The 26,191-nt window shown below is 48.1% G+C and overlaps 1 protein-coding gene across 19 annotated transcripts in view; it reads left to right on the forward strand.

Annotated features, from left to right (window-relative positions):
• The window catches only part of PHLDB1 (pleckstrin homology like domain family B member 1), a 437,675-nt gene that overhangs the window by 380,558 nt on the left and 30,926 nt on the right, over positions 1–26,191 (forward strand). For all 19 annotated transcript variants that reach the window (XM_086956734.1, XM_086956721.1, XM_086956728.1 and 16 more), the window contains 3 exons: positions 12,491–12,581; positions 16,025–16,171; positions 17,306–17,525. In XM_086956734.1, the coding sequence (XP_086812860.1) occupies positions 12,491–12,581; positions 16,025–16,171; positions 17,306–17,525 (458 nt within the window). The remainder of the gene's footprint in view (positions 1–12,490; positions 12,582–16,024; positions 16,172–17,305; positions 17,526–26,191) is intronic.

The following is a 26,191-nucleotide window of genomic DNA, read 5'->3' on the forward strand; positions in this document are numbered from 1 at the left end:
AAGTAGGTTTTGAGATATTGGTTAAACCGTCCGTAGCCAATGCTGAGTTAGAAATAAAGGGGGCCTTCTGCTTGTCCGGCTTGTTGACAATAGCCTGTTCCAAGTTCCCTAGCCGTTGTTCAATGGCCAGTAATCTATCTAGGATAGGAGAAGTGAGCGTCTTGAGCAATTGCTCGAGAAGCTCAAAAGTGGGGACAATCGGCTGTATACCCTCGGTTTTGGCACCTGAGGGGGAAATAAGTTTTAAGTGGTGGTGCTTCTTGGGTGGTCACTAAAGTGATTACAGGTCTTGATTCCACTATGGGTTTAGAAACAGGAGCTACACCCCCCCTTTCCCCTTGCCAAATTCAGAGTGACTAATTTTGCCCTTTTGAATGGAACCCCCCTTCCTCCTTCTCTTATTGGGCGGAGGACCATGAATTTTCGGGGCCTCTATCTTCCTCGGTTGCTTTTTAGCGGTGATTTTGCCAGTGCGGGGGGTAACTGGTGTAGCTTCCCGACCTACCACAGAAGTACAGGAAGGTGAAGAAGCGATAGTAGGTGGACTAAGTAAGGCCCTAGGAGAGGGTGGTGTGGGAGAGGTATCCCTTAAAAGTTCAGGAATTCCCTGGGTTGCGAAAGCATCCTCAGTGATAGGGGCCACCCCTAAACTGGATGTGATAAGTTGCGGGGATGCTGTCACTGAATGTCTGGCCTTGTATCCCTCGATGGAACGGCGGCGCTCCATCCTTTTCTCCACTAAGGCTTCTTCCCTTTCAATTTCAGATGTAGATATCTTGAAGTAGTTGTCTAAAGTGCCCTTATTGGGATTTCCCCCCACAATCCCAGGTGAAGCAGTATCCATGTTGACAGGGCAAAACTATGGGGCTTAAGCAAGAACGTCAGTTCAGGACCTGAAGGGTGAACGGAATAAATTTGGACCTACGGATGAAGGGGAAGAAGGGAGATGAATAGACGGGCCAATCAAGCAATGGCAGTGAAACAATTACTGGCACGGAGTAGTGATGTCAGCCGCACAGAACTACGCAAGGGGATAAGATAAGTAATGTTGTAAACGTGGGGTGTACAAGTCTGAAGGGCAAAACAATGGGGATGTAAGGGACAGGGCCCAGCCCAGCCTCTCCAGCCACCTAACGGCCACACAACGGCCCGCCCTTTGCCCGGGCTTAGCCCCGGGCTGCGACCCGCGCGCGTCCCACGCTGCGCGTCTCTGGGCTTACTAATATTCTCTTTGGTGGAGAGGGGGCGTGGCACTGGGAGGGGGCGCGGCTCCGCCGGGAAGAGGACACAGCTGTGGATGATGTATGCTGTCCTCGCAGTCCCGGGGCCGCACCTCTCACCTCCTCTGTGGCCTCACTGCTCACACCTCCTCACGCCGGTCAGTCCAAGGGCAGGAAACAGTTAAATGCTACTCCTGTAGCTCGATTTTGCTTCGGGCAGGCAAAGGGCTCCTCACACGAGCGGCTCCCGCGAAGCGGGGGCCGCGAGGAGTAAAGGGCACTTTGGTGGGGGCGGGCACTGGGAGGGGGCGCGGCTCCGCCGGGAAGAGGACACAGCTGTGAATGATGTATGCTGTCCTCGCAGTCCCGGGGCCGCACCTCTCACCTCCTCTGTGGCCTCACTGCTCACACCGGTCAGTCCAAGGGCAGGAAACAGTTAAATGCTACTCCTGTAGCGCGATTTTGCTTCTGGCAGGCAAAGGGCTCCTCACACGAGCGGCACCCGCGAAGCGTGGGCCGCGAGGACTAAAGGGCACTTTGGCGGGGGCGGGCACTGGGAGGGGGCGCGGCTCCGCCGGGAAGAGGACACAGCTGTGGATGATGTATGCTGTCCTCGCAGTCCCGGGGCCGCACCTCTCACCTCCTCTGTGGCCTCACTGCTCACACCTCCTCACACCGGTCAGTCCAAGGGCAGGAAACAGTTAAATGCTACTCCTGTAGCGCGATTTTGCTTCTGGCAGGCAAAGGGCTCCTCACACGAGCGGCACCCGCGAAGCGGGGGCCGCGAGGAGTAAAGGGCACTTTGGTGGGGGCGGGCACTGGGAGGGGGCGCAGCTCCGCCGGGAAGAGGACACAGCTGTTGATGATGTATGCTGTCCTCGTAGTCCCGGGGCCGCACCTCTCACCTCCTCTGCGGCCTCACTGCTCACACCTCCTCACGCCGGTCAGTCCAAGGGCAGGAAACAGTTAAATGCTACTCCTGTAGCGCGATTTTGCTTCTGGCAGGCAAAGGGCTCCTCACACGAGCGGCATTCCCCTAGATGACATCTACAGAACAGCTACATGGTCTACACCGCACACATTCACAAAATACTATTGTGTAGATGTGCAACCCAAGCAACAAGCTAATGTGGGCCAGGCTGTTCTCAAAACATTATTCCAAACTACTGCAACAGATAGGGGTGATCGGTGCTAGGGATGGGTACTGCTATACAATCTATGCACAGTGTGCAATCTGCAGCTCATATGCCTCGAACGGAAAATGCTACTTACCAGTATGCATCTGTTCTTGGTATGTAGAGTTGCACACGCCCACCCGCCTCCCCGGCTACCCTTGTCTGTTCCAGTATTATCTTAATTAGATGCAAATTAGGTGGGCATCCTTCCTTTTCATGCAAAACTCCATCATTTCCCTAATGGCGAAAAACAATCTGGGGATGGAGCCGGTGCCCATGCGCAATGTGGTCCAAAGGAGGAGTCGCCTATCTCGCGACTTCCAAAGAACTTTTCAGGACAACAACAAACTGCAAACATCCGGGCCCAACACTAGGTGGCGATCTATGCACAGTGTGCAACTCTGCAGCTCTACATGCCAAGAGCAGATGCATACTGGTAAGTAGCATTTTCCTTCGATATTGTTTGACCCCATGTAGGCTTAAAGTAGCAGAAAATAGGTAATACAATTGCAATATGTTCCAAATGGGGGGCCCAAAATATTCTTTGCTAGGGCCTTAAAAATCCTTGAAAGCACACTGAAAAATGGAGGGTGAGGAAGTCAGAACTCAGATCGTGAGACTAGGGAGTGAGGGAGTCAAAGGCTGCAATTTGAGACAGGAGGTGGGGGGGTGGGGGGTTAAAGACAGTGCTTGAAATAGAAAAATAAAAGTGCAGGTACTCCTTGCCACAGTACCTGCTTGTTTCTTAGAAGTGCCGGTACTGGACAATTGAAAGTATAGCATTTCACTTGAGAAGTGCCTGTACTTTCCCTCCCAGAGTAAAAAAGTGCTGGTACTCCGTACCGGACAGTACCGGCCCATTTAAAGCACTGGTTAGAGATCACAATATGAAAGTGGAAGTGAGCGATTGACTTTTGGCTTAGAAAAATAGTAAAAATAGAGTGGGCGGGAGCCAGAGATCACAATATGAGAATGCGGATTGAAGGAGACGGGACACAATGTGAGACTGGTTGGGAGGGGAGTCAGACCTTTCAACGGGAGATGGAGATAAGATGACCAGAATTTGAGAACCAAAAACCAGGACCGGTCAGACCTAAAAGTAGGACTAAAGTATTTAGTCTTACTTGTATATCTAGCCTGTACCGTCTTTTTTGCTTACCCTTAAAAAAAAATGCTAGACCTGTAAATCTCGTAAATGTGTGTTTACACAAACAATGTTTACATAGCCTTATCAATCGCAGGACCTCCACCTTGCGCCCCTGTGTCCCCTCCTCCCTACTCTGTCGGGTGCAGTCAGCGACCTACTCCTGGGCATGACTGGTAGGAAAAATAAATTATGTCATACCTCAGAGGCGCATGAGAAAGGACAGCAGATCTATATCTTCTGCTGCGCAGGAAGACTTGCCCTTTGTCCCAAAATCCGGGAAATGTATTTACAATTAACAAAAGTATCGGACGGGACAGTCCTCTGAAAACCGGGACTGCCCCGGGTAAATCCAGGACGTCCGGTCACCCTAGCCTAGATGGGGGTGTCAGAGGTCACAACATGAGACAGTGAGGGGAGCCCGAGATTTTAATACGAAACTGAAAGGTGAGAGAACCAGAGGTGAAAACATAAGGCTGCTGAGTGAGAGTCGGAGGTTATCATATGAGACTAAAGGGTGAGGGAATGAGAGGTCCTAGTATAAGATTGGAGGGAGAAGATCGTTTTATGCAAAATGATGCCATTACTCCACTTAGCATAAATAGGTGGTCATTGTGTTAAAAAAATCCAGTCGCCGGGGCAATGGAACAGTGCGAATAAGACGGAAGGCGGCTCTTGTTCGCCGTATTTTGTGTGCTAGGGTTTTTTAGGTCGAGCAGACCTAAAAAGCATGCGAAGCATACTTTGTCTGCGAAGACATCTTTTGTTGGCGTGTTCCGATGAATGTGAGAAAGGGGATGTGCATGCGCTTTCCATCTGCGATTTCACCTTGTGGGCGCGCACGCTGAGCCGGCGCCGTGCACATCCCCTGCCTCTGATTCTCACCTAAACACGCAGTCAGGTACACACGCAGGCAGACACACACACAGACGCAGGCACATACAAGCGCACGCACACACAGCCACACACGCACATGCACCCCACACAGCCACGCACGCACCCCCCACCACTCACGGGCGCGCACACACACACACACAGATACAACCCCCCCTCCCACTCACCGTGCTCTTTCTGCCTCGTCCGTGTCCCTCTCTCCCTCGGCAGCCATTGGGTGTGTCTCGGCGTGGGAGCTCCACAGCGCTGGTGGTCACTCGGGACGGGACCTGGGACTTCAGCTGCCTTAGCGCCGGGGCTCCCTCTCCAGCAAAGAGCGCGCATGCGCGGGCAGCCCCCGCCCTCAGTCGCAGCCCAGTCCTGAGAGCTGCTTTCGGTTTCGCTGTAACTCTGCATGAGGTTCATCCGCCCGGCACGTAGGTCTTCAAATAAACGGGACAAATCCCCCCTCTGTACTAATTTACATCAGTTGTGGCCATGAAATGCTCCGATGCACAGGACGGAAGAGAAGGTGATACGAGGGACGCTGGCTGCCACGGCGCACCGTCAATGGACAGGAACAGAAGAGGTAAGGACCCCGAGCCTTTAATTCACTGCTGCCTCCTTTGAGTCCCGGCCCGGAGCCTCTAACGGATCCAGAGTGGTGCAGGGCTACCGTCCTCCCCTCAGCAGTGCCAGCATCCCTGGGGCAGGGGACCCTGCAGGACATGCAGAGGCAGCTCAGATCAGCGGTGCACTGCCACATTCAAAGATGCCAGTGTGACACTGGCATCTCTGAATGTGGCAGTGCACCGCTGATCTGTGTCTCCGGATTCTCCTCAAAGCAGCGCGCCCCGGCCAGAAAACTTGTGGGAACATTTCAAAACAGAGGCATGGAAAACGCGTTAAACATGTGTTGGCAGAGAACCAGTGGAAAAAAAAGTGCCACACGGTTTAAACTGAGCATGCATGGTAGCTGCTGCTTGCTGGCACAGCTGGGAGCTTGTCGTGCTGTCCTTATTGCATCTTGGTTGCATCACGCAGGCCAGGGTGATGTTATTGTTTCTGGTGCTAGGATTCGCGAGCTGCAACGTGGGGGGTTTCGGTGTGATGGTGTGGACAAGGCAGGCTATGTCTAGGCACTGTAACTGTCATGCTAAATGAACCGTGAGGCCTCTCCGTGCTGTAATGTGTGCCTCAGCTGTAACAATTCACTGAAATTGGGACTTAAGAGGTGTCACCCGTAGTTACTTCTTTCGTCATGCTAGTGTTTCACTTCCTCCAAATGTCATCAGTTCCTTCATATTCTCCTTCTGCCTCTCGTTCTCCCATCAACCTTTTCCCCTTACTTTCACTATTTTTAGTCGACGGTTGCCTTCCACCTCTACTTTCACACTTTCTCCGTGTCACACGTGTTCCTACACTGTAAACCACTCCCCCCCCCCCAACATCTGTACTAATTAACGCCAGTTTCTGCTCCCTACTATCCATTTTCTGATGGCTCTCGCCATTTCGCCTTGTGAAAATCTCCTTTGACTTTAACCCATTGCACCTTTCCCCTCGTGGTCACTTCTTGCTACTCTGGCCCATTCTGTCTGCCCTGCACCTTTGCTGCGGACTGCTCACAAACTTCTCCCATTGGAACCCCCTCCTCCTCCTATTACACATCCCAGAAAGCCAAGAGAAAACAAGTGAGCTACCCACGTATGGGATTTGGAAGACCGGAAGTTCCGCATCCATGTTGTGTACCCACCGCACATTGTGATCACTGCCCATGCTGTCATATTTGCACATGTCCCGGGTCCACGTTTCACTCTGTAGCATCTTTACGTACACCGCTGAGGGCAGGTACAAGGGGAGAGAGTCTTAGGAAAAAGGGTTGTTTTTTCTGTATGCCTTCTTAGTGTTGCATATTGCAATTGCTTCCATATAGCGCTTCAAAGTACTGACGAGGCGCTATGCTTGTATTCCTCCTAGAAACTTTGCCCAGTGGTCCTGTTGGCTCTTTTTTAGGTTTCCCACCAGGCACACACACCACCAGCTGTCAGTGCACGCTTCCACCAGGCACACACACCACCAGCCGTCAATGCACGCTTCCACCAGGCACACACACCACCAGCCGTCAGTGCACGCTTCCACTAGGCTCACACACCACCAGCCATCAGTGCACGCTTCCACCAGGCACACACACCACCAGCCGTCAGTGCACGCTTCCACCAGGCACACACCCCACCAGCCGTCCGTGCACGCATCCACCAGGCACACACACCACCAGCCGTCAGTGCACGCTCCCACCAGGCACACACACCACCAGCCGTCAGTGCAACCACAGCATCACTCAGCACCACCACAGCATCACTGGTTCAAATATGTTCTCTCAATGTTTCAAGCTTTATTACAAATGTCACAAAAAGATGTTAATATTTCACTTCTGTTCTTGGATTTTCGTCACAATAAAATACACTGAACATAATCTTCACAAAAGTTATTTACAAAGTTTAAGCTATTGCTATTATAAATTAGAATCACTTTTAAGTATTAATTATTAAAAAGAAATAAAAGCCATTGTTATTTGTAATATCAACACATGTAAGTCACGTAAATACAAAACATGTTGCATTACCAATGCTATAGGTGTCACATTTGTGAAAGTTATAACTATTGGCATTGTAAATGACAAAGCTATTAATCACGTTATTAAAAAAAAACACATAAATAAAAAATTTGTCATTTACCATACCAATAGCTCAAACTTTCCTAATGCGAGACCTATTGCATTGCAAATGCTTGTTTTTGTTGTGCTAAGAGCATCCTCCCATCCAAAACTGACACGAGGATGCATTTCGCACAAACATCTAGCACAAAATGTCAGATTTACGTGTAGTATAATTTTGCGCGATATTACCAATATTTCATATTAATTACGCAAAAGGAAGTTGCGGTTATTTCACACACCCTTAGTAATGGGCTGGCCTGAGACTGGAAAGCTGGGGTAGAGGACTGAGGAGTGAAAATATGATCCTCCCCTCGTCCTGTAGCCCATACCGCACCATCCTGTGCTGTTCATGTGCAGTGTGATTGGCATCAGGGGCCAGTTTGGGGCTCGGCTGGAGCACTGCAAGCAATTAAAAAGCCTGATTTAATAATCTTGCTAGTCTGCAAGGCCAGCCCCCTAAATTGGGGGGAGGGGGGGTTGGGGGTGCGAAGAGGGGGCTCCCTGTCCGCTCATAGCTTTGTGTTGTGCAGTTTAACTAAAACCAGCTCTAATCTTACCTCATGCCCTCTCCACCCCTCTTTTCATTCCCTCTCACACCCCCTCGGAGGCATAGCCCATCACCTTAGAGGCCCATGGCCCCCAGGAGCGGGTCTCGAGAGAACCCGGCTCCGCCACCCCTCCCCCTTCACCCCGAGAGCCCCTACCTATCAGAGGCCTGGGGTTCATCGGAGGGGGCGGGCGCATGTATCCAGCGTATGTATCCAGCGTTTCCAGAAATTCAAACTGGAGAGGGAACGAGAGGGAAGGTAGGCAGGAGTGCAGGCTGCAGATAAAGAGGAGAGGGAGAAACAGGCTGCGGAGAAAGGGCCGACGGTGGTGCAGGGTGCGGGCGGCACAGGACGAGTACAACGGGGGTACAACCTGCAGAAACAGGGGTGCAGAGAGTGGTGCAGGCTGCTGAAAAGGGGGCGAGTAACAGGCGACAGAAAGAAGGCACAGACTGCAACAGAGGGGTAAAGTGGGGTGCAGGTCCCAGAAAGAGAAGAGAAGTGTGCAGGCCGCAGCGGAGGAGTGTGGGACAGGCTGCAGAAGAGTTGGGAGTACGGGGTGCCGGTGAACTTGCAAGGAATAAGAAGGGTGCAGGAAAGGGGGGGTTAAAAACAATGAGCAGAGGATAGGGAGAGAAGGGATAGGAACGAGAGAAAACGGGCAGCAAAAGGGGAGAGAGGAAGTACACGAAGCGACAGAGAAGAGAGGAGACAAGAAGTTGGGGTGGGTTTAGCAGCAAACAGGGCGGTGGAGAAAGGGAGGAAGAAGGCTGTGGTAAAAAGGAGATGGAAAGATAAACACATTGGTTGGCAATTGGCGAGATAGGAGGAGCGCGCAGCTTAAATGGAGAGGAAAAGGCAGAAGGGGCGAGGTCAGGGCTAAGTGATAGGGTGCTTTTTTCGAGTGAGCTGAGCTTTCTCATCTAGCGCTCACTGCGACTCGCGGCACTAGGTAGAGTTGGGCCTCTCCGTAGCCCTCATTGCCGTGAAATGTTCGCACAGGGCGATGCTCCGAGCTCAGTTTTGTCCTCGCGTCCTCCTCCAGCCATGACTTCCAGGCCCCGCTCGAGGCGCTACAGGTAAGGGTCAACGGGCATCGGGGAGATGCAGAAACATGCGACAGGGACGCATGTTGGCATGACGGGCACAGACTCACTCCTCGTGTGACCTTGTTCTGCACCAGTGTTGGGGCATCCTGTACTCTTGCGTGACCCCGTTGTGCACTAGGTATACATACACGGTGGGATCTTGTGCAAGGCTTTAAGTGGGCCGCGTCTAAGGCATACAATTAGAAACCGACTTTGAGACGGGTCCACACCAGGCTCTATTTCCACATTCTTAACTCTACCGGCATAAAGCTGATTGACTTTTCAACAACACTGTAAAAACACTTGAGATGTTCCATGTCTGCGACGCAACACCTGTGTACTTCCTCTTAAATTCCCTAAACACATTTCCTTTATTTCAAGGTGTTGTGGTTCTGTAGTTTATTTCATGCAGCATATGAATGAGACTCGGGCAGTGCATACTTAGAATTGCTTCCGGGAGTCTGAGTTCATGCTAAGGGTGGGTGTGCATGACTTTGTACGATTGAGAGCTCTGAGGCTGACGGCATCGTGAGCTTCTCACGGGGCCTGCTAGCGGGTCGTAGAGGTGTGCACACTACATGCACATCCAATCCTAGGCCTCTCTGCAAAACGCTCAGAGCCTTAGTCACGTATGTGCCAATGGTAAGTGTGGGAAAGTGCAGGATATGCAGATAGAGGAATCTGAAAGATGTGGGGAGAAAAAAGCCAAATGTATCTATAACAGAGCGCAAGACTGCAAAAGAAAGTGGTATGAAGGGGACAGCAGGAATGCCTTCGACCCTCCGAAGGGAAACACACCTTCCACAGACCGTATGAATTTGTTTATTTCACGGTCTATTATTTTCACAATAAAATCATTTTCAATTCGAAGTATTCGCAACAAATTCAGTGAAGTTATCCATTTATCTGATACAGCCATCAGGCTTTGGCAATGCCAACAGATCTGGCACACATCAATTAGGTATCTGTTTTTGTTGTTGTGTGCCATGTCTGGATGCAGTTACAGAAAACTCATAGGGAGGCACCCAAAACCTGCTCATGGGGCACACTGTGAAACACATGATTTTAGTGTACATATTTTTAGCTACACCTTTAATGACATAGGCCACGCCTCTTGGGAAGGATTCCTAGTTATGTTTCTTTTGCCACACCCCTTTTAGGGAGCACCCCCTCCTCTACCTTTTATTTTTTTTAACTTAAAGCACTGATGGTGTGGGAAAATGTTTGTACTGCTTGATAATAGCCCATGCATTGGTGTACCGCTTGATAAGAGCCTATGAATCGGTGTACGGCTTGTTAAGACCCCATGAATTGGTGTATCGCTTGGTAAGAGCCCATGAATTGGTGCACTGCTTGATAAGAGCCTCTGAACTCGTGTACCGCTTGTTAAGAGCCCATGAATTGGTGTACCGTTTGGTAAGAGCCCATGAATTGGTGTATCGTTTGGTAAGAGCCCATGAATTGGTACACTGATTGATAAGAGCCTCTGGACTGGTGTACCGCTTGTTAAGAGCCCATGAATTGGTGCACTGCTTGATAAGAGCCCCTGAACTGGTGTACCGCTTGTTAAGAGCCCATGAATTGGTGTTCTGCTTGTTAAGAGCCCATGAATTGGTGTATCGTTTGGTAAGAGCCCATGAATTGGTACACTGCTTGATAAGAGCCTCTGGACTGGTGTACCGCTTGTTAAGAGCCCATGAATTGGTACACTGCTTGATAAGAGCCTCTGAACTGGTGTACCGCTTGTTAAGAGCCCATGAATTGGTGTTCTGCTTGTTAAGAGCCCATGAATTGGTGCACCGCTTTTTAAGAGCCCATGAATTGGTGCTCCGCTTGTTAATAGCCCATGAATTGGTGCACCGCTTAAGAGCCCATGAATTGGTGCTCTGCTTGTTAAGAGCCCATGAATTGGTGCACAGCTTGTTAAAAGCCGATGGATCAGCACCAGGGTATTGGAATTGGGTGATCTATATGCCCAGGACAGAGTCCTTACATTTCAGGAGCTGGCAGACAGCTGCGGGGTTGAGCCTTGAAATGTTCTCAACCATAGTACTAGCTTAAGACGGCTGTGGGGTCCTTCCTGACCCAATATATCTGCCCCAGTGCAGTGCCTGGAGTCCCATGAGGACGGCAGTTAACTTGTGTCATTGTTATAGACCGTGTTGAGCTTGCACTTTCCAAACAAATGTACAGATGTCAAAGACAAATGGCCATCCAGTATGGAACTCACACTGTCATGTAGTCAGCGGCTGCCTCCATGGAGCACGGTAAACAGGTAGCATGAAACCCCAGATTGAAATGTGCACGGTTTATTGTCCTCCATCAGTCATACCTCACTCCGAAGTGATTGGGCGCGCGTTTCCCTGTTCTTCATCGGCGAGTCCCAGATGTGGGCAGCTGGAGCCCCTGTTTTACCAAATGATATGAGAGTGTGCGGTATCGGCCCAAGCACGGTCAGGGTTGGGAAGGAGACAACAGAGAGAATTGGGAGGTATCTGTGCATGGAACCCCAAATGTGCATGCAGAGTTGGATGTCTAGGACGGAAAATTAGAAGTATGAATTTCGCTTTGTGGATCTAACGCGTATTCTTAAACCTTGCTATGGAATGGCATGGGAGTTCCTTGCTGCACAGCAGATTGGATGCTAGTTGTGACACCTGCGGTAGTCAAGAGTATACAAAGGTGGAAGCAATTAATTTGCTGTGCAGACAACGGGCAGAACACCGCCGGGGGCATCTTTGGACAGGTGCATTCCCACATCAGAGGCTAAATTCGATGACCGGCAGCCATAAACGGATGAAATTAATGTGGGTACTGCGAGGTATTATATTGATGCACTGAATACGCAGGCGCGGGGAGAGCACCTTGTAGTGCATTACCGTCGATGCTATCAACACTCGCCTGTGGGTGGCAGTAGATAGACGTCACTGGGGCATAGGATATACTGGGCCTTTCAGGTTTGCGGGCGCTGCTGATAAATGCTTCTGCAAACGTGTTTGGGATCAATGCCTGTTAACGTGAAGTAAGGGACGCATCTCCTTTGGTTTATGTTACAAGTTCTGTAAAACGTTTTCTCTCTGTTATTTTATTATTGTTGCTGTTGCGGAATACATCACTTAATATGCCCAACTGCCCTAGGCCTAGAGGTTAAACCTGCTAATTCTGCCGATCTGATGTATCAATCATGATGCAATGTTTCATAATATCATTTGATTTGCTGTACGATAAATGTGGACACAAATAAGGGAAAAGAAAATCAGAATGAAAAAATATTTAAAACCGCTCTGCTCTTGTGCACTGGTGTCCTTGTACACTGGAGTCTGTGTCACTATGCCGTACACCAATGTTAGTGCACCGTTCACGTGTGAAGCAATGTTTTCTACTAGGTTCAATGCACACTACACTCCTGAATGGTCTTGGAGTGCATTAATGCCAATGCATGCTGCACTCTCGCCTTCCCTGCTGGTGACTGTGCAGATTTCAATTTCATGTGGCTCTGCAGTCCACTAACGACTGCGTACTATGCAATCTTATGCTTCCCTATCATGCACATGTGTAGGTAAATGATGCTCATTTGAGCCGATCAAGCAGCAGTGTCTGTGCGCGCTGCACTTTGGTATCACTCTGTTGTGCACAAATCCGTGCACTCTTGTGTGACCCCGGTGTGCACTAGTGTCCGTGCATGCTGCCCTTTCATGTGACCTTGTTGTGTCCTTTTGCCAACAGTGCCAGCGGGCTGGAGGTGCTGAAGATCGAGGAGATGGAAAAGATGCTGAAGGAGGCGCACGCGGAGAAGGCCCGGCTGGTGGAGTCTCGTGTAAGGACAAAATTGCCTTAGATTTATTCTCTATCGATCTGTCTGTCGGTCACTTTTGCTTCTGTTCTGTCCCTTTCCTGCCCTCGCTGCCCCTTTCTCTTTCTTGCTCCCTTCTCCTTACCCAGAACCACCTAGCATTCAGAAAGCAACTTAAAACGTGGATATTTGACAAGTAATCCTCCTCCCCTTCCTTAGCGCCTTGAGACCCTCTGGGTATGTAGTGCGCTATATAAATTATCTGACTTGACTTGTCTACCTCTCACTGTCTCTTTTTTTTCTATCCTTTCCTGGTGGCGGGCAAACCAGAGAATTAATGGGAAGAGCCGAGCCAGCGGTCAGGCTTGACTTAAAGAGCCAAAACAAGAGCTGAACCAGCAAAGACCATCATGTAGCCTATTGCTGTCTCTCCATTTTACAATTGCCTATATGTTTTAGCCAGTAAAGTGAACAGATTCCCTTGGGTAAGTGACTGTATAGGGATGCCCAAAAGTTTGGTCTTGGACACAAGGCTTCACAAAGCAAAAGCATAAACAATAAAAACAGTTGTATATAAAATGTAGAAATTTATTCAAACATACAGTAAAAACATATTAAAAATCATTGTCATTACATAAAAAACGACCCTTTACATCAATTAAAAGAAAGGAACATCAACTAATTCACAATTTATTCATGTCAACAAATATCTGTGCTGAAAAAGTGCAATTAAATCAACTTCCTATGTATCTGAAATTTTTTTTATAGGAAAAGAGAGAGAGACACACACACTAAGACATCAACAATTTGTCATTCGGAAAGTGCACATCATAACCCTCTTTTAGACTGTTAGACGCCTAACACCGCACAATCCAATTTCCCAACTTTCTCCAAGAACACAGAAAAAAACAAAGTCTTGGAGTTAGTCTAAAAGAGGGTTATGATGTGCACTTTCCGAATGACAAATTGTTGATGTCTTAGTGTGTGTGTGTCTCTCTCTTTTCCTATAAAAACATTTTTTCAGATACATAGGAAGTTGATTTAATTGCACTTTTTCAGCACAGATATTTGTTGACAGTCTCTGATCTTGTGTGCTCGAGGGTTGTTAGTTGGGCAAGCGTGGGGTTGAGAGATATCTAACTTTAATATTTCTTTGGGTGGGAGTACGCTGGAATTTTCTACTCCACATCTGGACCCTGATTCGGGCCACGGCCTAGTCAGAAAATGTTCTTTACTTTAAGTAAGACAATTTTTTTTGTATGGTTAATTAAAACAATCACAATATATCATTGCTGCAAATACAGAACTAAAAGATTCACAATAATCCATTATTATATTAATTGTGCAATAATGCATATGGAAAAGATATAAATATGACGTCTGAAACTTAATTCAGATAAAATCAATATCCAGAGTTAAAACATATAATTACTAATTATTCTTTGCCTAATTGAGACAAATCCCATCTCGCAGATAGCCTTCACAGCTAAACTAAACTAAAATATACGCACATCGTAACTCTGTAGGAATGCATACGAAGTTAATCTTTGCTACAATATATTTAGTGAAATGGTATCATCCAGAACAATTAGGTTAACGATCTCGACTCAATTCAACCTTCTTGGTTGGTGGTGTCTGGTGTTTGCAGAGGGCCACTAAAAAGGTCTCATACAAACAGACTCTACAAGTATTACATTATATGATGGGTGTGACTGGGTGTGATCAATAAAGTCTGTGGCGCAGTGCATTCAGTTAACATTTTCATGCTGAAAAATAAAGACGTGCAAACCAGAGCTCTGCGTTTAGCATGGTCTGTGACATGCTCCCGAGTTTGGGGTGGATGCTACAACAAATATAATACATTGTTGCAAATTCTCACAGCTAATCTACAAAATCATGGTGTTACGAGACACCACCTTTCATAAAGTAAAGCTGGGCGGAGACAGAGAAAATGAACAACGTTGCAACTTCCAAAATTTGCGTAAAATGCAATCAGCAAAATGTATCTTATTCTTCCAGCTCTGGACTGTATCACTTAAACTAAATCGTTTAAACCTGATCCGAAAAAAGTCGACTTTAATTGACTTTTTTCTACATGAAAAATTAAGGTGCGTACTAGTGTCTGATTAGGAGATCCCAGCTAAACATTCTTTTAGTTACAAAGGCTCTGTAATCGGACATCTAGGATTTGTTTCCAAACTACTGGCACCTAAGAATAAGCAATTAATTCAGTGTTCCTCCATTCCTAGCTCCTCCAGGGCTGTACTAATGGCCAGTTATTTCTTAATCCCTTATCAGGCTTATTTCATCCTATCGATTTAAACTTACAGAACTGAATATTTTCTCCCTATCCCAGGATTTAACCAGTACAGCTTTGCCATACCCAGCGATGATTCAACAAACCATTTCCATTCTTATGTGGACCCGAAATGTCAATCTAGGGAGACTAAATAGGAGCTGAGTAAGTTACACTGTGCTGGGAAAAAGTTTTGCACAAATGTGTTATAAAACAGGGGTCAAAGAAGTTCCAGATATATCGCTGGCTAGTGGTTTCTAGTAAAAGAGAGAGAAACTTTCCGATTAAAAGGTGATCTTGATACCCACATCTCTCATGCAGCCAAATTCCTAGATATTCATATGAAGTTGTTGCAATGAATTTTGCCGTAAATAGTCACTGACCAGCTTTCTTTAGTTTTGTCTGAATATGTTTAGATGTTTTTTGACACATTAAGTGTCCGTTTTGTTGAGGGTTTATTTCCATGCAGAAAGTAAGCGTTGCAGTCCAACACAGGTCTTGTCTAGCAAGAGACCGTCATCGCATATTCAACGATTGCCATTGCATGTCCCCATAATCTGGGCAGACGGAACCTGCCGTTCTTCAGGGCAAGCCCAATATCGGCTACATACATTAAAGAGCAATGAAGCCACTAAGGAGGCATAGAACAACGTGCTCCCAGAAATTGTGCGAGTCTCTGTAAGCATTAACATAGCTAGTATATGAGCTATTTTCCATCCATCTCGAAAGCCTTTCTGAAACCAAGGTCATACCCACAAGGTTCCACTGCCATCTCTTCTCCACTGTTTTTCCTTGCTTTACCCATAATCTCAATTTCTGTGCTTTCTTCTCTTCAGTGTCAGTTTCTGACTTCCTCCTTTTTTGATTAACTACTTTCCCTCCTGTATTTTTAATCCCCCATTCTTCTTTTCTCAGTACCTTCTTGCTCCTGCTTATTTTTCCAAGTTTTTTTTCTCTATGCCTCCTTTCATCCATCTTACTGTTTCATATCAATCTCTTCTCTTGTTTGATCACCTCCACTCTGATGTGGCCCATCCACGGTGCTTCAGAAACGTGGGCAGAATGTAGCGTTAGATTCTTAGGCTAGATTCTTTTTTGGTGCGATAACCCTCCGTCTGTCCTGATGTCCCCACTCTTGGAAGGGCTAACTCGAACCCTGTCTTGTCTGCAGGAACGGGAGATGGAGATGAGACGGCAGGCCCTAGATGATGAGAGAAGGCGCAGAGAGGACCTGGAACGGCGCCTACAGGACGAGACAGCCCATCGACAGCGACTGATCGATAAGGAGGTCAAAATGAGAGAGCGTCACTTCTCACAGGTGAGGCGAGGCCGACCACCTCTGGGATGAATATGGGCTTGCGCATGCACACAAGGGGCTGCTTAAGTACATCTGCTTGGGGGGGCCTTAAATGTGCATCCAAAGCTGCGCACAGACCTGTGTACAAGTGTTGGTGTGTTTGTACCCGGACCCCAACGTGCAGTGCAGGGAAATTGCTATATTGCATTCTCAGGTTGTAACTATCCAGTCACTGCTAATAGAAAAACTGTAGGACCTTATTCCTTGAAATTTAACAGAGAGGTGTCAGTCTTATCTAAGTAGCTGCTGTAAGCAAAATTTAAGCTGGTCACCTTTCAGTATATACTGCACCCATACTTCCACATCTACAGCCCATGCCGCTAATTTGTCCACAACTCCTTCCATCACCAACTGCACTCTTTATCACCTTACCACCTCACCAGCACTCCAGCATCTTCAGTATGTCCGTAGTTCCCAACAGGCCTAGCACTTTGGGCACTACATCGGCCCCAGGTCGCTCTATGATGTCAAGAAGCTCCTATCCAACTCAAATACTCTGTAGCATTAATTCTCTGTTAACTTTTCGCAAGATGATAATTACACTGAGGAGTACAGGCCTAGGCAACATTTCTGTACACCTGTGTTTGTAACTGCTGACATTTCACATTTTGCTTTTTAAACACAATCCCACGAAATTACACCAAAAGGTGTAACTGGTGGTCACCCAGGTTAAAAAAAAAAAAGGCAGCTGTAGCACTGGAACATTGCAAACAGACTGAACACAAGTGGCTATTGTTCGCAGCACTTGTTTTTAGTTGTGCATTTTTTAGTGTATGTTGATTCAAGGATGCACGTCACTCACATACAGCTAGCATTTTGTGCTTTTTTTATTGTGTTATCTTGTGTTCATTTTTCTGACAAATAGTGTAATTACACAAATGGAAATGAAGTGAATTTAGCACCCCCTTGACTCCAACAAGGAATTAAAAACTGATTTAATATAATTTCTTAGCCACCTGGTGGTGAAACTATGCTCAGCTTATAGACTCGGGCTTCAAAACTTTTGGTACAGGTTGACAACTTTTTCTGCACTTTCCAGCACCTCTGCACAGCTTACTGTTTCTGATATGCTCTATATTCCACTCCTATTTGCAGGCGCGGCCGCTAACACGGTACCTACCAATCAGGAAGGAGGACTTTGACCTGAAGATACACATTGAGTCATCGGGGCACAGCGTAGACATGTGCTGCCACGTGATTGTCACTGAGAAGATGTGCAAAGGCTACCTCACCAAGATGGGTGGCAAGATCAAGTCGTGGAAAAAGCGCTGGTTCGTCTTTGACCGGCTGAAGCGCACCTTCTCTTATTACGTTGGTGAGCTATTGCATGATGGTGCTGTGCACTTATAATTGTCGGGAGGGACCTCCTCATGAGTTGGGCCATTACAAGAAAGGCTGTTTTCACACAAGAGTGAAATATCAGGGGTTGGCATAGAGATTCTGTTTTTAATGAAGAAAATACCATACCCATTTACAGGGCTTTAATTTTGCACTCTTCTTCCATTGGTCTGCTGTAGCGCCATTTACATTTTGCCCCTTTCAACCACATCATTCAGAATGGGACACAGGGTTGGCCCACTTAAGCCATTGGCTTATCGAACTCTGGGTGAAGGTACTTCTTCTTGCACAGTGTACACATCTGCACAATAAATCCTGCAGTGCCATATTAGTGTTATATGTGCTTTTACTTAAAGAATAAATATTTGAGGCATATATGGGCCATAAATACACATGCTAAGCATACTCCTACCATCTAGTTTGGGCCCGGTTGTGTGCAGGTTGTTTTTCTTCGAAGAAGTCTTTTAAGTCACAAGGTATTGTGACTCCTCCTCTTGTTGGTAATGTGCATGGGCATCAACTCCATAGTTAGATTGTTTTCTTTCCGCCATTGGGTTCAGACGTGTGCTTCTGTGTTCCAGATCGACACCATTGCAGTGCTCTTTTCGGCCGTAACGGTTTCCTCTCCCTCTGTCAGAATTGTTTCCTCTCTCATTTCTATTATTATCGTCTCAGGTCAAAGTTTTTGTTCCTCCTGCTGAGCGACTCTTCAGTCGGCCCCAGGCCCATGCAGGGTCTTGACCTTTTAAGGGCCTCCCCGTCTTCTCGAGAGTGTTTTTCACTGTGATAGAATGGACACCCTTCAGATACTGTCCTTGCTGCTACGCGAAGTTCCCCGGGACCGATCGCCATCAGGTCTGCAACCTATGCCTTTCACCAGAGTACGATGAGGCTGCCTGTGTTGCCTGGTGCTCCTTCTGCTCGAAGACTCTCTGCAACTGCAGGGCCTGTCGCCTCGAGAAATGGCATAGAAGCGGAGACAACACCCAACATCTCTTCAGCACCCAGGACCTCGAGGGGAAACAACAGCCATCTGCCACTGATGAGTTGTTTTTTTTTGTTTTGCCCAACCTGAGTTCCGGCTCTAACCTGGTGAACGAGAATATTCCCCCAGCACAAGTGGTTTTGAGTATTCCCAATTCCCCTCGACACTAATCGCATGTCGAGCAGCCCTCCGCAAAGGAACGTTATGCCGCTCTGGACCCACAGAGCTCAGCTTCTGGGCTGCCACTGCTTTCGAGCCATGGTTGGCACCGAACCTCTCTGTCAGACTCAATTGGTGGCCTCGGCTCAGCACTGAAGAAACCATTAAAGTCAGCACCACCTCCTCCAAACTCAGCCCAGACTGTTGGAGCTCAAACCCTTGCATCAAAACTAAAATCGGCTCTACTCCAGAAGCCTCCAGCGATTGCTCTGAAGCCCTAGGCACCGACAACAGTCAAACTCATCATTCAGAAGCTCCAGAACAAGATCAAGACTAGGCAGCAGCATCTGGTGATACATCCCCACATGGGCTGGATCCTCACCCACCCAATGGTGTCTGCTCCACAAGACCCCAAACGCCAGCTGAGTTTCGAGAAAGCCCTCGATGTCCCTATTCCAGCAAACCACAGGAAGAAGTTGGACAAGGCCACCAGTCCTATGCCGGACAATGAGCCACAAGTCCCCCCCCCCCACCCCTTCTCCATCAAGAACACAATGTTCTCCATCCCTGCCTGACTCACCACCTGACCCCCTCTCATATACACCTCAAAGGTCTCCGCACTCAAACACTGGGGAACACGGCAGGGGGTAGGGAGAATACACAAGATACATCCCCACATGGTGATGCCTGGGATTCATATGACATGAACCCTCGAGGGGACACTGATTCTGACTTGTACCCATCCTGTCAGTCCCCTTTCTGATGACTTCACTTACTGCCATAAGCTGGTAGCAAGAGCAGCCCTGTGCTTCAAAGTTGAAATGCATGTCGACCCAATAGAAGAGGATATCCTTTTTGAGATCCTCTCCACTGCCCACCACTCCACCCAATATTTGCCTATGCTCAAGGGCATGCTGCTTCCAGCCCCTGACCTCTTTCAAGACACAGTGAAAGCCATGGTTATCACTCTCCGCGAGGATAAGAAGTGCAAGGCGTCCCCTACTGACCCCATCTACATTCAGGGACAACTACCCCTTGGCTTCCTAGTGGTACACATCTCTCGTGAGCAGGCTAAATCTCAGGACACAAGTGACAACCCTCCATTGTGAATGGAGTGTAAGCAAATCGATGCTGCAGGCAAGAGTTCAGGCACAGTCAGCTAATGATTGGTGCATTTTTCCAATTCTTTTTGTTTACTTTCCCACTATGACCGCGCCCACTGGAATAAAATGGAGGAGTTCCTCCGTTACCTCCCAAATGAGCTCAAAAAAGAGAGCCTGATATGGATCATAGTGTAAACTGATCTTTAACACAACCATTCGGTGTGTCCTTGCCACCACTGACCCCATCAGCAGAGGCGTCAACTTGTGTGCGTCTCAGTAGGCACGCTTGGCTACGTATCTCCAGCTTTAAACCTGATACCCAGCAACAACCCCTCAACATGCCATTTGGCGGACAACACTAGTTCGGGCCACAGGTTGACCAAATGATGTAAAATCTAAAAAATGATATGTAGACGGAGAAGGCTATGGGGCCTTGTAGATGCCCACCCCTTGTGGGTCCTTTCTCCTCACACCCTATTGTGGAGACTCAAAGACCACCTTCCCTGAAGCCTCCCTGGCTTTCCAGAACCCACAGGCACAGCAGCCCTTCCCTGGAGGCTACTGTAGAGGGTCCCACCGCTGCAATAACGTCATCTTTGACTAGTGGGTGTTAGACATTATCCACCATGATTACGATCTGGAGCTTACTTCCACGCCTCCCATCATACCACCCCTCAAACACAGACTTTTCAGGAAAGAAGTCACAGCACTCCTCAAAGGACCCAACAAGCCTGTCCTACACCATCTGTAGAGCACACAAGTCTACTTGCTTTACTTCCAGATCCCCAAGAAGGCCGGCTACATCTGACCTATTCTAGATCCAGGCAACAAATTCATCCTATCAGAACACTTTCACATGGTCACTCTCAGGATGTTATTCCGCTGCTACAGCAAGGAGACTTCAAGGCCACCTTCACCCTGAAAGACGCCTACTTTCACATACCCTTCCACCCGGCGCATCGCTGCTATCTCAGGTTTGTGGTTAGCAGAAAACGTTACCAGGTTAATGGGTTTCCCTTCGGGGTCAACACTGCACCTCGAGTGTTCACCAAGTGCCTTTCAGTGGTGGGTGCTCACATGTGTGGACAGGGCATCCACGCCTTTCCCTATCTGGACGACTAGCTGATAAAGAATGCCACTCCACAACAGTGTAGCGCACACACATAGGTCACAATAAAGCTTTTGCATGAGCTAGGGTTTACGATCAGCGTGACCAAATCCCCCTTCTAACCCCTCCAGATCCAATCCGACCTAGGGGAATCCTCAACTCCAAAATCGGCTAGACCTACCTAAATCCTGCCCAGGTACTAGTTCCTCTCTTCTAACTCAGCTTGATGGTCTCCTGTATTGTTACAGTCCCACCACACCAGTTTACACATGCGTCCATTGCTGGAGTGCTTAGCGCTTCAATGGTTCAAACGGAGGGTCATTGGAACGATCTAGTGTTGATTGGCTGCTGCATTCATTGCTCTCTGCAGTGGTGGAACACCAACGTCTTTTTGCAGGGGTGTCCTTCTCTCAACCCAGTTCCGCATGTCACCATCATAACAGACGTCTCCCCCTGGGGTGAGGGGCGCACTTAAAAAACCTATTGGGCCTCCATATCAACTACTTGGAGCTATTAGCTATCAACCAAGCCCTGAAGGTTTTTCTGCCCCACGTGATTGGCATGGTTGTCCTGATCTGAATAAACAACTTGACGGCCATATACTACCTTTAGAAACAGGGTGGTCCCCAATCTCCCCACCACTCTCAGCTCGCCCAGAGCATTTTGCAGTGGTCCCTCTTCTACCAGATCCACCTGTTGGCAGATTATATCCAGTGAATGAACAGTGATTTTGCCGATCTTCCATACAGAACCATGGAGAAATCAGGCACCCAGGCCGCTCAATATTTCATTCTGGCACCTGAGGTCCTAGAATTTGGATACCTTAATCTTCCACCCACATGCATGAGCATCCTGAAAAAAGCATGCAGGCCTACCACATGAGCCTGTTACACCGCAAAATGGAAAAGCGTTTCCCATTCTTGTCATGAAAAACCAATTCAACCTTTTAACCCCCAGGGTCCAAGATATAGTCTGCCACCTATTTCACCTGCAAACATATGGTCTAACCTTCACTTCCATTCGCCTTCACCTGGCCGCAGTGTAAGAAAGAGGCTCTATATATACTGGATCAAAGTAAGGTACAGTGTGTATAGAGTCCCCAGTCTCCAGAGGTATGGCAGAGGTTAAAGTTAGATATAACCGTACTCTCCAATGTGGGAGCTTGGTCGAGCAGTAAGGCAGTATCAGAGGACAGTGTAAAGCATTTGTTGTACCCACTCAGTCAGCAAATGGTCTCACACACTCCAGAACTGAACTCTAGGCCAATTGATTTTATATCAAAAGATATAGTAGTTTTACTTTAGAACCAAAAGGTATCAAAATATACTTTTCTCAATATGAGCAACTTTAGGTAATTACTTTGCAAAAAGGCAATAGACTTTAAGTACAATAGCTACAGTGGTTGTAAGAGGCAACACAATTTCAAACACAATTTAACATTGAGCTCAATGGGTTTTTCTACATAAATTCAATAGATTACTTTATGGATTACTTTTCTAACCACAGGACTGGATCCTGGATTCAGTCCCGGGACCTAAGCTGTAAACAGTTAAGTAAAAGCGTTATGGTTACAGTTGTGATTTTTAAATAATATAAATGTATTTTCAAAGTTGACACGTAGAAACTTTTAAGTGAAAACCAAGCAATGTTATCCTATGGAAGGAAGGCAAGTCACAGGTAAAGTAGGTTCTCGTTACTTTTGTAATCCAGTACTGGACTCCTAAGTTCAGCACTGGGACCTCTACCTAAGACAGGTAAGTAATTATGTTTTGATAGTTTGTATGATTTTTAAAGAATATTTCTAGTTTGCAAAAATCGACACTTGGAAGAAATTTCACAGAAAAACAGTCAATGGTTTCCTATGGAAGAAAATTCCGGTTACGGGTAAGTACAGTTAGGATTACTTTTTCGGTTCAGTACTGGGCTAAAAGGTACAGTACTGGCTTCTCTCCTGATCACAGGTGAGTAATTCGGAATTCGTTATTCGGCTGATTTTAGATGAATATTTTAAAGTTTCAAAACTCCACACTTAAAAGAAATTTCAAATGAAACCAGACAATGTTAATCTATGGAATGAAAATGAGTTATTGGCTTTTAGGTAAGCACTCGACTGGTGGAGTTAAGGTTCTGGGCATAGACTCCGGGGTCTCCCAGGGTCGGAAAGTACAGTAGTCACACCCTCAGCGGCACAGGGGCAGCCGGGTGCAGAGAGAGTAGGCCCAATGCAATCCAATGGTGGGTAGGGGGCCTTTGGTTGGTGGCTGCAAGCAAGCAGGCCACGTGGCTGTGGGAGCTGAGCTCCTGATCACTTACTCAGGGCAAGTGGGGAAGTAGAGTTGGGGTAGTAGCTGCATTTCCAGCGGTGCTCGGGCGGCTGGGTGCAGGGTGTTTTTGAGCCGTCGGGCGCTCAATGTTATCCAATTGGAAAGTTAAGAAGTGAACAAAGGCTGCAGGCTCGGGTGCGGAGATTCTTCTGGTGCGACCACCACTTTCGAGAGGTAAGTTGGGATCTAGGAGAAGAGGTAGGTACCTCAAAGGAAGGCACAGGGGGCCATTGGGCGCCGGGTGCAGAAGTGTCTTTTGGCGTCGGGAAATCTTACCCTCAGCTGGTCGCGGTTGAAGGGGTCCCTGGTTCTGAGGCTGCAGGCGTCGTCTGGTTCGTCAAGGCGGGTCTTTGGGCACTGGACTGCGGGTCCCAGTCGCCGGGGGGACGTACTCGTGGTCTTGGTTCACTCCGGTATAGGCCAGGCTCGGCGGGTGCAGAGTGGGCTGGATTTGCGGTTCCTGGCTGGCACCAGGGTTCTTGCTGTTTGAGCAGAACCACTGCTCGTGGGAGTCCCAGTCTTTTGGAAGGTTCAAGGCAGACAGGTCCTCCGGGGTTTTCGAGGTTGCTGTCCGCAGGAGACGCCTGAGTTTCGCAGGTTCAAGGATCAACAGGCCTGTAGGGTATTGGGGCCAAGTCAATGGGCGATGTCCTTTCGTTAGCAGCTGCACGGCAGGTCTTCTTGTTTCTTCTTCTTCTTCTCGTTGCAATCGGATCTGAGGAAGGAAGGTTCAGGGTTCCCCTAAATACAAAATTTATGGTCGTTACAGGTAGGGCAAGGGCAGGGACCAATGGGTCTCAGTCCTGGGCTGGGTTCACCCCCTAGCCTGCTCCTCTCCTGTTGGAGGGGGGCGGGAGCCTAGCTGTGATTGGGCAGGGCTCCCCATCTTCAAGATGGCTGAAGCCCGGAGTCGTGCTTCACCTCGCCTCTCCCACCGGAGGCGTGGAGTTGGCATAGGCTGCACACCCCCCTTTCTTCCCGCCAGAGTGGGGATCAGAACCGGTAGGAGCCAGTTGCTGAGTACAACAAGCGGCCTGGAGAAGCTCACAAAGGCAGTATGCCTTTAAAGCTTTCCCTGCCCATCCTGGGGGGAGGAGGCTTGCCTCCTCGTCCCAGGATGTGCATTGTTCCAGGCCCCCGAGAGCGGCAAGCTCTCAACCCAGGGGACCAGAAACATGTTTGGTCGTGGCAGCCTCGGTAGCCACCCAGTCAGGACACTGGGAGTTGCGTAGGTTTCAGGGGGCATCTCTAAGATGCCCTCTGTCGTGCATTTTACAATAAATCCCACACTGGCATCAGTGCGGGTTTAATGTGCTGAGAAGTTTGATACCAAACTTCTCAGTCTTCAGTGAAGCCATCATGGTGCTTTGGAGTTCGTAATGACAGTCTCCCAGCACTATATATTCTTAATGGCAGCACTGCACTTACAGTGCCCAGGAATGGCCCTTGGTACTGTAGGGGCACAGGGCTCATGCAGCTGTGCCCACACCACTTGCATAGGGCATTCAGCTGTAAGGGTGACTGATGGATGCCAGGGCAGTGAGCGGGTGGGCATGGCACACAGGGATTTGTCAGGTACGTCAGCAGTAACAATATGTGGAAAAAACACTGTTTTCCTTTGAAAGCCCTCACCCACCGACCTAGTCGGTGGCATGCTTCATCATCGGGCCCACCACAGTGGCACCGAATGTGCCCCGGGTGTGCTTCAACGCCAGGTGACTGCGGAGCTGGTATTTTGCTGAGTGTGCAGTGAAGGGGTGTGAAGGTGAGAAATTAAAATGCTATCCAGGAGGTCCCAGCACCCGAGGGTTTAGCAATATTTAATAAACTGGGCCTCTGTTAGCAGGTTAAAAAAGGCAATAGGACGTTTTAAGGGAGAGTTACAATGACCTCCAGCGTCCAGTGTGGTCTACATGTTTCAGCCAGTGCCTTTTGTTGTAAGCTGGCTTTCCTCAGGACCAAAGAGGGTGAAAAGTGCAAATTATAATAAACTATATTAAGTGAGTGTTGTTATTTTCTCTATGTGTCGCGCACGCTAAGGCGCTGTAACTGTTAGAGGGGGATTCCCTCAAGCTTTTTCTGTTATTTCAATGTAAAAAGCCTCATGGGTCGCCTGGCAGAGAAAGAGACCGAGTAGTTCGGTCTGGTTCCTCCTGGGACCTATTCGTCCATCCGCGGTGCCCGAAATGCATTTCGGGCGCCGCGGATGGACGAATAGGTCCCAGGAGGAACCAGACCGAACTACTCGGTCTCTTTCTCTGCCAGGCGACCCATGAGGCTTTTTACATTGAAATAACAGAAAAAGCTTGAGGGAATCCCCCTCTAACAGTTACAGCGCCTTAGCGTGCGCGACACATAGAGAAAATAACAACACTCACTTAATATAGTTTATTATAATTTGCACTTTTCACCCTCTTTGGTCCTGAGGAAAGCCAGCTTACAACAAAAGGCACTGGCTGAAACATGTAGACCACACTGGACGCTGGAGGTCATTGTAACTCTCCCTTAAAACGTCCTATTGCCTTTTTTAACCTGCTAACAGAGGCCCAGTTTATTAAATATTGCTAAACCCTCGGGTGCTGGGACCTCCTGGATAGCATTTTAATTTCTCACCTTCACACCCCTTCACTGCACACTCAGCAAAATACCAGCTCCGCAGTCACCTGGCGTTGAAGCACACCCGGGGCACATTCGGTGCCACTGTGGTGGGCCCGATGATGAAGCATGCCACCGACTAGGTCGGTGGGTGAGGGCTTTCAAAGGAAAACAGTGTTTTTTCCACATATTGTTACTGCTGACGTACCTGAGTCTCCAAAATATTTCCCTTAAACTAGCTAGCCTTTATTGATTTATATATATAAACTGGGGATACAGGCTAGCTTATCTAGTCCTCTCTCTCTTGTTGATCTGTATACACGGGGATTTGTGCCATTTTGACTCTGTTTAGTTCTGTACTTAGACACT

The sequence above is a fragment of the Lissotriton vulgaris genome, chromosome 2_1 (assembly GCF_964263255.1).
Source record: "Lissotriton vulgaris chromosome 2_1, aLisVul1.2, whole genome shotgun sequence".
Lineage (NCBI taxonomy): Eukaryota > Metazoa > Chordata > Amphibia > Caudata > Salamandridae > Lissotriton > Lissotriton vulgaris.